The 14,603-nt window shown below is 40.2% G+C and overlaps 1 protein-coding gene across 1 annotated transcript in view; it reads right to left on the bottom strand.

Moving 5' to 3' along the window:
- frmpd4 (FERM and PDZ domain containing 4) overlaps positions 1-14,603 on the bottom strand; it is a 185,788-nt gene that overhangs the window by 13,590 nt on the left and 157,595 nt on the right. Inside the window, exons 6-8 of the mRNA XM_042334492.1 lie at positions 10,835-10,939; positions 8,190-8,297; positions 298-429 (exon numbers count right to left, since the gene is read on the bottom strand). Coding sequence (XP_042190426.1) covers positions 298-429; positions 8,190-8,297; positions 10,835-10,939 — 345 coding nt within the window. The remainder of the gene's footprint in view (positions 1-297; positions 430-8,189; positions 8,298-10,834; positions 10,940-14,603) is intronic.

Genomic DNA, 14,603 nt, shown 5'->3' with positions numbered 1-14,603 from the left:
CATTGGATAATGTATAATGACTTCAATTATATTTGAGTGATTAAAAAATAATCAGAATTTTTCCTTTAAAACCATTTGAACCTTCTATTTCCATTTCCCATCTCCTGCCCGAGCAAGAGTGACAGGTGCCTTGACAAACAAGGATTGCACNTTTTTCTTAATGGAACCATATCATCCATCAGCTATTTTAGCACGAGTCTGTGCTGTGCTTAGTCTCAGCTGTTGTCCTTATAACTTACCAATATTCATTGTTATCCTGTGAGATGACAGCTTCATCTGCTCTTTAAGAGAAATTACCTGAGTAAGGGTCTCTTGGTCATGAAGCAAAAGGAGTTTAGTCACATCCCCTTCGGTGCGCTGTTCAAGCATCAGGGAAAAGTGCTCAATGCATTTGATGGACAGCTTCTCTTGAAGGGTCATAATCACATCCTGTTGGCACAAAACACATTGTATTCCCAAAGATTTAATTGGAGTTGAACAAAGCAATCCAAACGCCACTCGAAATGCATTATTTATTTCTTGTTTGTCCCTGGGCTTGGGAGTCAAATCCAGGAATGATGAGATGGAAGTCTCATCTGTGATGGCGGTATGTTCAATTGAGGTTAGGTAATTTCAACCCAGGTCCTAGCCAGCATGGGTCCATAGCAAAGTGATTATAGTTTGACATTAACGGGGACTAAATGGCATGGCAATGTTGTTGAAAGTGTGGGTTTTGCTAACTGGACTGATTAATAGCAACATCTGCTGATAACCAGAAGTACACACCATCCCAAGAGATCTCCACAACTCTCTTCTGCAGTTCCTATAGGCAGGCATAAGGCACTTAAAGTTAACAGCAGAATATTTGTGGCTCTGAATTGGTCTGTCCAAATCCAAGTAGTGAATATAACATTTATGACCCTAATCTTGATCAAAGTATGTGGAATGCTGGAGAGGAGAATTTAAAAAAATTACAGCTGGTACAGTAGCTGATTTGGTTTGGTTAGTCAGGTGTCTGATACATGTGGAAACCCATTCCGTATGCTGTCTATGCATATAAATTCCTGCATCTGGAATGGAATGTGAGCTCTCACCCCAGAGGGACGCACCCTCCTTACCTCATTCTGGAGAGTATGAGTTTTTGGAAGTTAGCAAAAACCAAGCTTTGGGGACCCCAGAGTGTGCATTCGGGAACTGCTGGAGTTTAACCAGCTAAAATAATAATAAGAACAATCTTTGCGTTGGATATTGCGTCTTATCATATCGTTGAGACATCTCAAAGCATTTCATAGAATATACTGTAAAGTGGATTGACTGTGTACTTTGTGGGCGAAACTGCATAACTTGCCATTGTGACCAAGTGATTCCTAGCAATCCTCCAAACAAATGCATTATCCTTTGCTGGTATAAAACGAGGGAAACTTACAGTATGTGATGCACTAATTATCACAAGGGCAGGGTATGTTGGTCATTTTGGAATTGCACTTAAAGATAGGTTTAGAGGCTATTGGTTGAACTTCAGAACTGATTCAGTGTTATGCAGTGTTGGATTTTAAACCAGGTATTGTTTATTGTACACGAGCCACTGGGATGGCTTTTTAACATCAACTAATTTGTAGAGTTGATTTGTATCTACACTGTGAATTTTACTCTAGAATCCCAACGTTCCAAGAAAAATGTACAATCCTGTTCACATTTTTGAACCAATATTGTGGTAAACATTTGAAGTTTCCTTTTACTATGGTTGGGGTCAGCTGTGACCACTAGGTGGAAACACACACCATCAGACAAGTGTCCTTTTGGATCCCAGGAGGGACTATTTCTTTTGAATTTGAAGTAAGCATTTTGTATTTTGTAGGCCCCAGAGTCAAATGTTTTGAAACGTCCTCTTGATCTGAAAGGTGCTATATCAAATGAAAGGAGACTATTATAAATTGTTATAAATTCATGATATAGCCTCTTAGCTGAGAATCAAAGACCATGGCAGGGAAATGTAACAATGCGTCTAGTGGAAGCTGCTCTCAGGGGTGTGAAGGGTTTTGTCCTACTTTTCAAAATGAACAAAAAGAAATTCAAGACAATTGGGAACAAAATCACTTTGCCTTTTTTTTGTTCCAGCTTGTACCATTTGTTAAAGTATAATGAAACCCTGAGCAAACTAATGCAGGCCAACATATATTATTCAGCTGTCAAATGGAACCAATGGGATAAAAACAAACCAGCATGGGTTTCATCTTAAACCATTGATTAATTAGTCATACAATTTCCTAACTTGGTACACAATTCTACAGGTAACATCATAGAATGTGGAATACTCTAATATGAATCCTAGAAGAAAAGATTCATAAATTATTTAAAAAGGGAATTCAATAGATGGTCTCATGTTATGAAAAAACACCCACATATACTTGATAAGATGACTTGGCTCAAGACATTTCATGATAATATAATAATCCTTGCATTTGATATAGCACATCGTCAAGATGTCTCAGAGTGTTTCTGTGAAGTATTGATTGAGTATTTGCAGACAAACGCAGCAGCCAATTTACACAGCAATGTCCCACAGACAGCAATGAATGAACTATTTCATATGGAGGATTGCTGGCCACAATGTCAGCTTTATAAATGCAAGTTGTTGTCTCGATTAATGTCTCATCTGATGAACAGCACTTCTAACAATGTAAGGCTCCCCAGCATTACACTGGAGTGTCAGCCTCGACTGTGAGTTCAAACTCCCAGCGTGAGACTTGATAGCGAACTGATTCAGAGGTGAGAGTGCTACCAACTGGAAGATAAAAACTTAAATGGGGTGCAGGAGCAAAGGGATCTAGGGGTCCACATGCACAATTCACTAAAAGTAGCAAAGCAGGTTTATAAAGCCATAAAAAAGCAAACCAGGCATTCGGGTTCATTTCTAGAGGGATAGAAATGAAAATCAGGGAAGTTATGGTAAACTTCTATAGAACCTCGGTTAGACCACACTTGGAATACTGTGTGCAGTTCTGGTCCTCACATTATAGAAGGGATGTAGAGGGACTGGAGAGGGTGCAAAGAAGATTCACAAGGACGATCCCAGAACTGAGAGGTTATACCTATCAGGAAAGGCTGAATATACTTGGACTCTTCTCTTGAAAAGAGGGAAAGGAGTGACCTGATAGAGGTCTTTAAAATGATGAAAGGTTTTGAAAGAACAGACATAGGGAAGATGTTTCCACTTGTGGGGGAGATCAAAACCAGGGGTCATCAGTATAAAACAGTCACAAATAGATCCACCAGGGAAGTTAGAATATTTTTTTCTTCACACAGAGAGTAGTGAGAATGTGGAACAAGGAGTTGTCAAGGCAAATAGCATAGATGTATTTAAGGGAAAGCTAGATAGCTTGTAGAAATCGCTGGGAATTATAACTGAGCAAAATGTTCCCAATGACTATAATTGATAGACAAGGTTTTCTCCCTATTTGCGAGCTGAATGTGACTGAATAATACAATTCCTAAAGAGGAACATTTATTCTCACCTCACCAAAATTCAACTATATCCATTTATTTTGTAAATAGAAAAGTTTCCGATCTGTAAAATGTCATTGGAATTCTATAAAATAATTAATGGTCTTGTGTGTCAGGCAGCCCGGCTCAGTGTCTTGTCTCTGAATCAGAAGATTGTGTATTCAAGCCCCAATTCGGGACAAGGAATCACGTAATCCAAGATGACACTCCAACGCTATGGTGGAGGTGTATTACATTGTCGGAGGTCGTCCTTCGGATGAAAAGATGCCTGTTCTGGTGGATGTTAAAGATCCCATGATACTATTTGAAAAGAATAGTCTCTCAGAACTCTTGTATGAAATAGAAAGTGATCCTGGGAGAGTTGGTGTGCACTTTCCATACTTGAGGTACCTCTTCTACATCATGGGGATGCCTTTTGTATTTTAAAAAGTAGAAAAGTATAACATTTCCTGATATTGACGAAATATCAGGAAATATTGACTGAAGGTGTAGAAATTCCAACATATAAAAAATAAAATGGGACTTGTAATCTAGTATCTCAATGTGTATACGCACCTCTTTGTGTAGTATTCAGTAATGTTAGAGGAAGAAGCCTCTGCTGTGCGCTCAGTTAGCCTCCCTGCTCAAGGCAACAGTGGAAAAATAAAAATAAATCCCAAATCCCGCAAACCAGCAGCTCAAAGTCACAATCCAGAACTCCAGTTTGAGGTGCATTTAGCTGGTTGACATCCAGTGATTCGTTCTGGAAGTGCATTTGTATGGGTTTAAGGAGAGATTGGGCAAGGAGATATATAGTCAATTCACTTTGCAGTATATTCTGTGAAGCGCTTTGAGACGTCTCGAAGATGTGATAAGGCACTATATCAAACACAAGGATTATTATTATTAAGGACAGAACATCAGAGGAGAGGGGTGAGGAAATCCCTTGGGGTAAAAAAATAGCGATATGTGAAAGTGTTAATTAAGACCTATGCTGCTAACCACATACATTAAAAAAGCAACCTGATGATGGTTTTCACATCCATCGCCCCAAAATTCTTTTCTAATGGTTGTGGGCAGAAACTGGCCATAACATGCATTAGAGTTGTGGTCGGTGGGGTGCCAGCTTGACAGATGTTTCGTTAGTAAGCTAGTATTCCATTAACTAGAGATCAGTCAGTGTGATAATTATCATCAGATCACTTCCATCATCACATCTTAATTTTCACCCCACATTGTTAATTTGCAAACATGATTCTATGACCATTGTTACATTTAAGACACTTCAAACATTGATATCACATGAAATGACAATAAACAGATCTTGTTCGCTGTTGATGGTACAAATTACACATTGGCCCTAAGTAATATAAAGCATTGGATTAGATATGCTGCTTGACAGTGTATGGCAATATGACGACAATGAGTTAATGCTCTAGTTCAAGGTACTAGCTGTGCATGAAAAGATGAACAGAGTTGTGTTGTACATCAGGTACAATGGAAGTCATACTAAAGCATTGGCTCATTTAGCTTGCAGTCAAGGATGTTTGCAGATGTATCATTCTGGAAGTTTGTCACCACTCTTTGCTTAGAAAAAAAACTATTCAATGTAATTTTAAATAGCTAAAGTTCCATCGGGATGTTTTTCATGTGTTCCATCAATTGCATTTGTCATATTTAATGCACTGGCTGCCTTAGAGCATAGTTACTGCAGCATTTTAACTCAACAACAACAACAATTTGGATTTATAAAGCGCCCTCCACGCCGGACGGTATCTCAGAGCGCTTCACAGTAACGGATCCCGGGGCCGAGCCAGGGGGAGGGGGAGGAAGATGACCAAAGGCGCGGTCGAAAAGAAAGGTCTTCAGCAGAGACCTGAAAGTAGGAAGAGAAGAAGGGGCGAGGTGAAGGGAGTGAGGAAGGGAGTTCCAGAGCCTCGGGGCATAGTGGCTGAAGGCATGGCCGCCGAGGGTGGAGCGGAGGAGTCGGGGGAGAAGGAGGAGGCCAGATCTGGAGGAACAAAGGCGACCGGCACTGTTTTGAGGACAGAGGAGGTCAGAGAGGTAGGGGGGTGCGGAGGAATGGAGGGATTTGAGTACTTTCAAAGGTAATTTACAACTTTGGTTTACTGGAGTGGAAGGATTGCTGCCCGTCTTGAACAGAGAAATACCTTCCATCCTTCTTACTAACATACGATGAAGTATCAATGAACAAAGTTCTCCGTTATGAAGATATCATGTACTAACCACATCTATAGACAGGTTTGTATATCATTTTGTTTTGAGGAACCCTGCATTCATAAAGCTTCACTATCAAAAGCACAAGATATATCATCTCTAGTCTTCTGATTTACCTGCTGAGATGCTTGCAACATGGTGGAGGCAGATTATGTTAATCAATTCAAGAGAGAACTAGTTAATGAGCGAAGAAATCAATTGAAGAGTTTGAAATGCTGAATAGTACAGGACGATCTGATTAATTATTACATGTGAAAATTGTAGTATCACTTGTCGCGTTCTCACCCTCCACTTTGATTTGGGGAACAGACAGATACACCAGTGTGTTTTTTCCCGATCCTGTATGTTTGAATGTTCCCGTAGACATTGGGTGTATTCAATATCCGAGGTGGATTCTATGGATATCCTAACTTCAAAAGAATTATTCAGCGGATCCAACAAAATATTTACCATAATACTATGTGATATTTCAGTTTCTGGCAGCCCACATTTATTCTTTGATGTTCCAGTCCTTTAATGCTGCATTCCTTCTCCCCTCCACCCCCACTATAATTATTTTAAAATCAGTGGGCGTTAGCAAAGAAAGCAGCTCCCGAAAAATGCTTGGAAAAGAGCATATTTTAAAGAAGTACTCACTATTATTTCATGAAAAAAATATTTTTAAGGGGTTTACTTTCAGGTGGGAAAAGACCCACATGATCTATTTTGAACTGATTTGATCAGGTTGTGTGTCTGTTAAAAATAAGGAACGTTTCCAAACACTCTTTTGTGAAGTTTAAGATGTTAATATTTGCACTAACTGCAATTATGTGCTGGGAAGAGTATAATCGATCAATCCTGAGCTCATTATACTGTGCTCTGAGGATCTGAATGGCTATGTTTCTGTGAGTTTGGATCACCCGTTATCATTCATAAATGGTGTATCCTGTACCTCTGCCACTTTAACGTCCCTGCACATCTGGAGGATAACGGTGGCGAATAAAAACTGAACAACAACCATTTGCGCTTACATAGCACCCTTTCACGCAAGTTAATGTCTCATTTCAATAGTAGAGTTTCACGCCAAACCAAAGAGAAAGGGGAGGTGAGCGTAGGCCCAGTCAACGAGGAAAGCCTTCAGGTGCGATGCCACGACAAGCAAAGAGAGGGCAAGGTGGACGGAATGAGGCAGAGTGTTCCTAAGGTAAACCAATGTGACAAGGACACTAAGCCCATTTAATCTCATCCACAAAACTAAACTCACCAACTTCCTATTAGTGTACTTAGCCACACTTCCTGGTAGCCAGTACCAGCTATTGTTTACTTTCTGAATAAGGAAATAATTCTTGGTATCTTTCCTAATATTGCCCTTCGTAACACTGATTCTATATCTCTTGTTGTGCTGCCCTAATACATTTCTGAACTACAGTAGAAAGAGCAGAGCTCCATATCTGACCATGCTACACCTTTTCCAGGAGGGCTTAATGCAAATACCAAGTGACAAAAGTTGAGAAGTATTTTGTTTCTAACCAATGACAACTTTGTGATGCGCAGAAAAGAACTGAACAAAATACTTGGTGAATTGAATTGAATTATGAATAAAACTCACTTTCACAGTAGAAACATAAATGGTGTATTCCGTACCTCTGCCACTTTAATGTCCCTGCATATCTTGAGGATAATGGTGGCGAGATGATGTTTTGTAAATATATGGTTTCCTGGAGTAGCCAAATGGTGAAACTCTTATGTTTTTAATGTGTAACTGTAGTAAAGGCCAGGAGATGTGCTTGAATAACTCCTAGTTTTTATCTTAGTTCCACCAACATTACTTGGGAACTAGGGATTACAGAAAATTGATTTCTGATGACCTTTTCCGCATGTGCAAATGTTGAATGTCACTGCACAAGCCATGCAATGATGTTTGACATTTATCCAAGTGTGGAGTTCTATTGGGTCAGGCTGCTGCAGGCCTGACTCTTTTCATTACTGAATTGGATCTCTATGTGGATCCAACCAGGGGATCCAACTCCGAATAGAATTTTTCCAAACTTGGCACCAGATAAAACAGGTGTGTTTCTCACAATAGGTCAACTGGTGAGATAGGCTTGCCTCAGGAAGCAAAATCACAATGTAAAAGCAGCATTCCATAGTAGCCCAGCACACACAAATTAATTCACCCAATTTCCTGAAAAGAGCAGAATTAACCATACCAACTTTATAATTCTCAAGTTGACAACTTGATATGCCAGTCCTTAGAGCCATAGACATTTACAGACAGAAGAAGGCCATTTGGCCCATCATGCCCTTTGACTTATTGGGTTAACTCAGCAGTGGAAATTTTACAGGTCAATGTTTCCGACCCCTGATATTTAAATCTCCACCAAATCCCACTGTGGAGTTAAAAAAAAAGCTTACCAACTGAATCCTTTAGATGATCAGGATCAAACAGAAAACAGGCATCCACTCTGACCAAATACACAGAGCTTGTGTTTAGTGTATATTCCACCTACCTTCATTGTTGTACTACTATCAAATCGGAAAGATTTAGTCTGTCCATTCTCAAGATAAACTTTCAGTACATTCGGCATGAACAGCAGTGAGTTGTCTTTGATCATGTCCTGTGAGAATATAGAACAGACACATTAAAGCTTACTCAAGGATGGTATATTGAGCTTTAATACAACAACAAATTGTATTTATACAGTGCCCCTCACGCAGGGTAGTGTCTCGGAGTGCTTACATGTGGTGGAGCCTGACGCCAAACCAAAGGGAAGGGGGAAGTGACTAGGCACGGTCAAAGAGAAAGGTCTTAATGCGTAATCTGAAAATGGGGAAGGAGTGGGCAAGGGGCTTAGAGAGAGTTCCAGAGTTTTGGGGCGTAGTGGCTGAAAGCACGGCCGCCGAAGGAGGGTACAAAGGATATGCATCTGGAACTAGCCAAGTGGAGTCGGGAATAACCAAGTCGGAGGGGTAGGGAGGTGCCAGGACATGAGGGGATTTCTGAGAGTGAGAGGATCTTGAAGTCGATCCATTCTGTGATACAGAACCAGTGGAGCCTAGTGAGGACTGGTGTGATGGGGGTGAGGAGATTAGAATGGATTAGTACATAGGCTGTGGAGCTTTGGAGCAATTGAATTCTGTGTCTTGTGGAGCTGGGAGACCAACAATTGAATAGTCAAGACGGGAGGTAACAAAGGCGTGGACGAGGGTTTCGGCTGCATTGGGTGTGATATGTTCCTAATGTTACAGTAATGCTATCAATCCATTAGAAACTGCTAGAAAGCTTCATTTTTGAGCGATCCATTCTTGACAGAATTTATGCAAAACTGAAGCTCTGTCCTTGAAGAATTAAATAAACCTATTAATGCCGATGGAGAAAAAGTATTTCTCTTCAGCATCAAGAGGGCTTTTAATAGTTGTTGTCTCTTTTCAAAACCTACCCTATTCATTTTTCCTACTTTTTCTTGGCTCCTTGGAATCAAGGAACTTATCAGATTCATTAATAATATTGTCTCAAGTTACCAGGTGATTCAGTGCTATTTCGAAGCTATGTGCCGTAAAGAGACTTTAATAAATGAATTCAGTGGATTAGTGCAGTTTACTGCCTCACTTTCCAGATGCAGCATTGATGGGAACACTCAGTCAACATTTGGCTTTGCTCTAAATGTTTCACATACACAGAGTGGAGATATCTCTGCTTTGCTTCTGAATCCCACCACTGGCTCAGACGTCTTTCTGCCTCACAACTTATAGGAGGGTTTTGGTCCCAAAGGGGGGTTATTTTGCCCTTTGTATTTTTAGTTTACTAGGAATTCCAAAATTGTTAATAATAATAATCCTTGCATTTGATACAGCGCTTTTCACGTCGGGAGGACGTCCCAAAGCGCTTCACAGAATATACTGTAAAGTGAATTGACTGTATATTTGTGGGCGAACGCGGCAGCCAATTGCGCACAGCAATGTCCCACAAACAGTCGTAGATTGAAAATGACCAATTTATTATTGTTTTTGTTTTTTGGAGGGATTATTATTAGGCGTGTGGAGTAAGGAAACTTGCCCAAGGTTTCGCTCTGCCTGGAATTGAACTCAGGTCTCTCACTTGCAAAGCGAGTGCTCTAACCAGTGAGCTACAGGACACCACAATTGTTGGCCCAATTGCAACTCCAATGTAATAGTTGTATTTTGTGTGGAAGTTATTCAGTGGGCTTACATTGAAGGACATATTAAAGGTTTGGGTTTCAACATGATAGTAAACCGTGCATTTGATATAGTGCCTTATCATGTCACTGAGATGTCTCAACATGTTAAAGGATATACTGGAAAGTGGTGTGATTGTGTGCATTTCGTGGGTGAATGTGGCAGCCAATTTGTACACAGTAATATCCTACAAACAGCCATGGAGTGAGTGTCCAATATTATTTGGGGGATTGTTGGCCATGACCATTAAGCGATATTGCTTCAGGTTTCTATGGAACCAAAGCTCTACAGAGAATACAATTTTAAAATCTAATCTAATTTCATGTTTCTAATATCATGGAATTTAAAATTACATATCAATGCACAGCGATAAATCTGTTACACTTGCCAAATAGAGCAGAATAGCACTTAGTCATAAAAGCAGTTTTGATGTATTACAATAATAATCCTTGCATTTGGTGTAGATGTCTCAAAGCGCTTCACAGGATTTATTGTGAAATGGAGTGACTGTAATTGAAGGCAAATGAATCAGCTCAATTGAACATAGCAACGTTCCACAAACAGCCATGAAGTGAGTGACCAGTTTTATTTGGGGGATTTGTTGGCCAGCACACCGGGAGAAACTCCCTTCTTTTTTTGAATAGTGGCATGGGAGCTTTAACGTCCACCTGAACAGGCAGACGGGACCTCGGTTTAATGTCTCATCTGAAAGACGGCACTTCTGACAATGCAACACACCCCCAGCACTGCATTGGAATGTCAGCTTAGACTACGCAAATTAAGTCCTGATGAGGGGCTCCTCCTGACCCCAGTTATATGTATGTCATACCTTGCGATTTTAGAGTCACCCACTGCTTGAATGATGCAAAACAAATGAACCTCTTACTGGGCCGTTGAGCTGTTTGTTCAAACTATCTATTACCAAGGCACGTAATACATTGTGTTTGAATCTACTTACCGGAACCTGGCCATTGATGATAACCTCTTCAGAAAAACGAACCTTCACAGGATTGGACTTCAATCTTGCCTTCTTGGCAGCGCTGATAAAGGCTGACTTGGGAGACTGGAACAGGTAATGACAATATTAAAGATTGTGCCATTAATCTGCCTGAGTGCTCAAAATTGTATGAGCCTAGCTGCATACCCTCTGAGAAATACAAAGCATTTTGGCTAAACATGAAATTGCAGCCATTTTTAAGCTTTATTATTTTGGGAATACTATCAACACAGAAATGTATTTTTTTTACATAAATTATTTACGTAAACTCTCTAAATTCCTTTTCCATTCCTTTACCTTCCCAGATGGAAAAGTGCTGTCAGCAAACCCAAACCAACACAAGTGTTAGCTTCCTGCAATTTAAATTTGAGATCTCCATGAATTATGTTATGATCAATATTTGAAAACATAGGTGCTGATAAATGGATATTGTATCACATCTTGTACAAAATATTAATGAATTCAACTTTAGTTTGCATTTAATTGAGGTATCTTCCTCACAGAATTTAAACCTCACTTTATGCAGACCAAGGGCTCAGTTTCTCTGCTAGTCCAAGGTTATCATACACTGTATCAGAGATGAAGGCTCAATACATGGTTAATTGAAAACATGTTGCTACACTCTAATATTTGTAACCAGAAAATGGTTAAAACAAGACCTTGAATTCACAAAAAAATTGAGAATTACATTTTATTGCACGACCAAAAAAAAAGGTGCCACGTGCTTCCCTAAACAGTAATTCAAGTGTCTGTAAGTTTCAATAAGTGGAATAACCATGTGTTTAGCGAGCAGCGGGAAACAGATTAACTGAGGTCAATGAGTTTCAATAAGCAGAATACTTCTGAGTTTCAGTTAGCAGAACAACTGCAAGGTCTGTAAGGATTCGCTTACAGATTAACTTTGAGGTCTATAAACTTTAGCGCACAGATAAAGTCCTATAAGCTTTAACCCTAAGGTCTATAAGCTTAAGATTAAAAACTACAAGCTTCAGGAAATAGTACAACCATGTTTCAGCACCCCGCTGATCTGCGTGCATGGCTTTGGTCACAACTCACTGGGGAAACTGCTTCCGTCGTTTTACCGCTCTCTTGGACACTGCAGTAATTTTGCAACACTTCTTTTATACCTTAGCTTTCACAAGAAAGTGGATCTCTTATTCTAAAATTAAATGTTTATTAAAAGCTTTGGACAATAATATGAAAAAGCACGGTTCAGGAAATACCGCCACCTCACCGTGCTTGCTGTCTGCAATGGCCAAGCAGGGATACTGACTTTGAGTGAATCGATTTGAATCCCATGAGCAGAAAATAGATTATTCGTGGGATTCCAACAATGACTACATTTTTTTTAAAAAAAGGAAAAACTCAGAGCAAAATTTTTATGTCCAGCATCTATTACAAAAGTCACAAACGCAGGATCGGTTGGAATGTTTTAAAGGGAGATAGATAGATAGATAGATAGATAGATAGATAGATAGATAGATAGATAGATAGATAGATAGATAGATAGACACTATGAGAATTAACAGTATTAAGAGATATGGAAAAATGGTGGGTAAGTGCGAAGAAAGATCTGACATGATCTGATAAACCAGTGGACCAGGCTCAAGGGAATTAATGACCTCCTACTGCTATTACGTTGCTAATTATGACATACATGTACAGAGTGATAAATAGGCAAGACACAAAAATGGGGGCTTTGCCAGATATACACTCCTGCACTGGGACTAACCTACCAATTAAAACTATCACATTGCAAATGATGAGGTGCACATTGTATTGAGGCATGACCCATGTCCATGGCTGTTCACATTGCCTTCACTTGGTTCAGCAGCAGGCATTGTTAATGCATTTCTAAGAAATTATCTCTCAAGGTGTATTTCAAGTGTCTCAGTTGAAGAAGGACAGCACAAAGCCCCTCAAGAGCCACCTGTCAGGAAAACTAAAACCACTATCAAGGGTAGTTATTACTTATAGTGCAGCTGCATTTTGAGGGTTGCAAACTGGTCATTTGCTTCTCTGCTGTTTGTGAGACAATGCTGCATGCAAATAGGCTGTTGTGTTCATCTACAAAATGCAGAATCCACATTAGTCTTCAAAAAGGAACTATAATAATAATAATAATCCTTGCATTTGACATAGCGCTTTTCACGTCTCGAAGTGCTTCACAGAATATGCTGTAAAGTGAATTGACCATGTACTTGTGGGCGAAACGTGGCAGCCAATTGCGCACAGCAGTGTTCCACAAACAGTCGTGGATTGAAAATGACCAATTTTATTATTGTTTTGTTTTGGAGGGATTATTAGTTAATACTTGTTAAATACCTAGAAAAAGAGTAAACTGCAGAGAAATGGGGGAAAGGACAGGTAAACGGGAATACAAAGAATTGCTTTTAAAAGAGCAAGAGCAGACACAACAGGCCAAAGGGTTTTCTTTGCTGCACATTTTATGATTCTATGATATACTAAATTAGTTTTTTTTCATAAAAGTTAAAGGTAAGTGCAAGGAATGAGCGATGGGCATGTATTTACCCCCTAACTTCTCCAAAAACCTGGCTGTCCAGTAGACCTCTGGTTTCATCTAGAGATGGATACACATTGGAGTAATGCAAGGAGAAGGAATCAGATCGCATTTTCTCTGTGTAATTGGTGGTGATGGGATTGGCGTGTTTAGAATTGGCTGACAGACTGTCCATGAGGCTTTCGTCTTTCCTTTACAGATCCCCTGAGTACTTGCTAAAACATAGCCCAGATTAATAGAAAGTCCCTCGCCCTATATCACCCCAGTTATTAATTCCAAACGCTCAATGAAAAGAACGATTAGAGTGGAAAAAAATATTCTTACGATTTATAGTCGGATGGATAAGTATGGATTCCTTATTATAGTCTTATTATAGCACCAGGCTCCACGACCCCATCACTTCCACCCTTGCCCGACTTCACTGCTGTGCGCAATCCCCCCAGTGGATCGAGTTTAAGATCCTTGTCCTCACTTTCGAGGCCATCCATGGCCTTTCCCTCTCTTACCCCTCTGACCTGCTGACTCTCTACCAACCTGCCCGCTCCCTCTGTTAAGCGGGCTCCGGCCTGCTCCATGTCTCCCGCCCAACCCACCCTACCATTGGTGGCCGGGCTTTCAGCCTCTCTGCCCCCACACTCTGGAACTCCATCCCACGGTTCCTTCGCCTCACTTCCTCCCTCGCCTCCTTCAAGGCCGGTCTCAAGACCCTTCTCTTCGACCGTGCCTTTGGTCTCCCTCCCACCTCTCTGCCTTCCCTCACCCCTACACCACCCCTCCCCCATGTTCGGGCCCCGACACCTGACTGTTCAGCACTTTGGGACGTCCTCCCGACGTGAAAGGCGCTCTATAAATGTAATTTTGTTGTTGTTATCCTAAAAACGTTTCACGAATAAATTTAAAAATAAACTGTATTTGTAAACGAAACAAAACAGCTTAAGATTCATTCTTGCTCTTTGAGGCTTTGAGTGATCGAACATCTTCAGAAACCCATGCGGATAGGCTGCAGACAGATTTATAACCCTGATTGGGTTATGTGCAGTAAATCGCATTATAATGGACTTCTTTCTATGTTACATTAATAGTCAGAATTATTTCCTGCGTGTCAACTGTGTCAATTAAGGTGACACAGAACGGCATGATTTAGTGCAAACTGTCCGAACAATAAAATTAATCTGCACAGCAGATGGTTACTTGTACCTATGACAGCTT

Source organism: Callorhinchus milii, unplaced genomic scaffold (assembly GCF_018977255.1).
Source record: "Callorhinchus milii isolate IMCB2004 unplaced genomic scaffold, IMCB_Cmil_1.0 Scaffold4, whole genome shotgun sequence".
Lineage (NCBI taxonomy): Eukaryota > Metazoa > Chordata > Chondrichthyes > Chimaeriformes > Callorhinchidae > Callorhinchus > Callorhinchus milii.
Note: the sequence above shows the minus strand (reverse complement) of the source record. Positions and strands in the feature narration are given on the sequence as shown.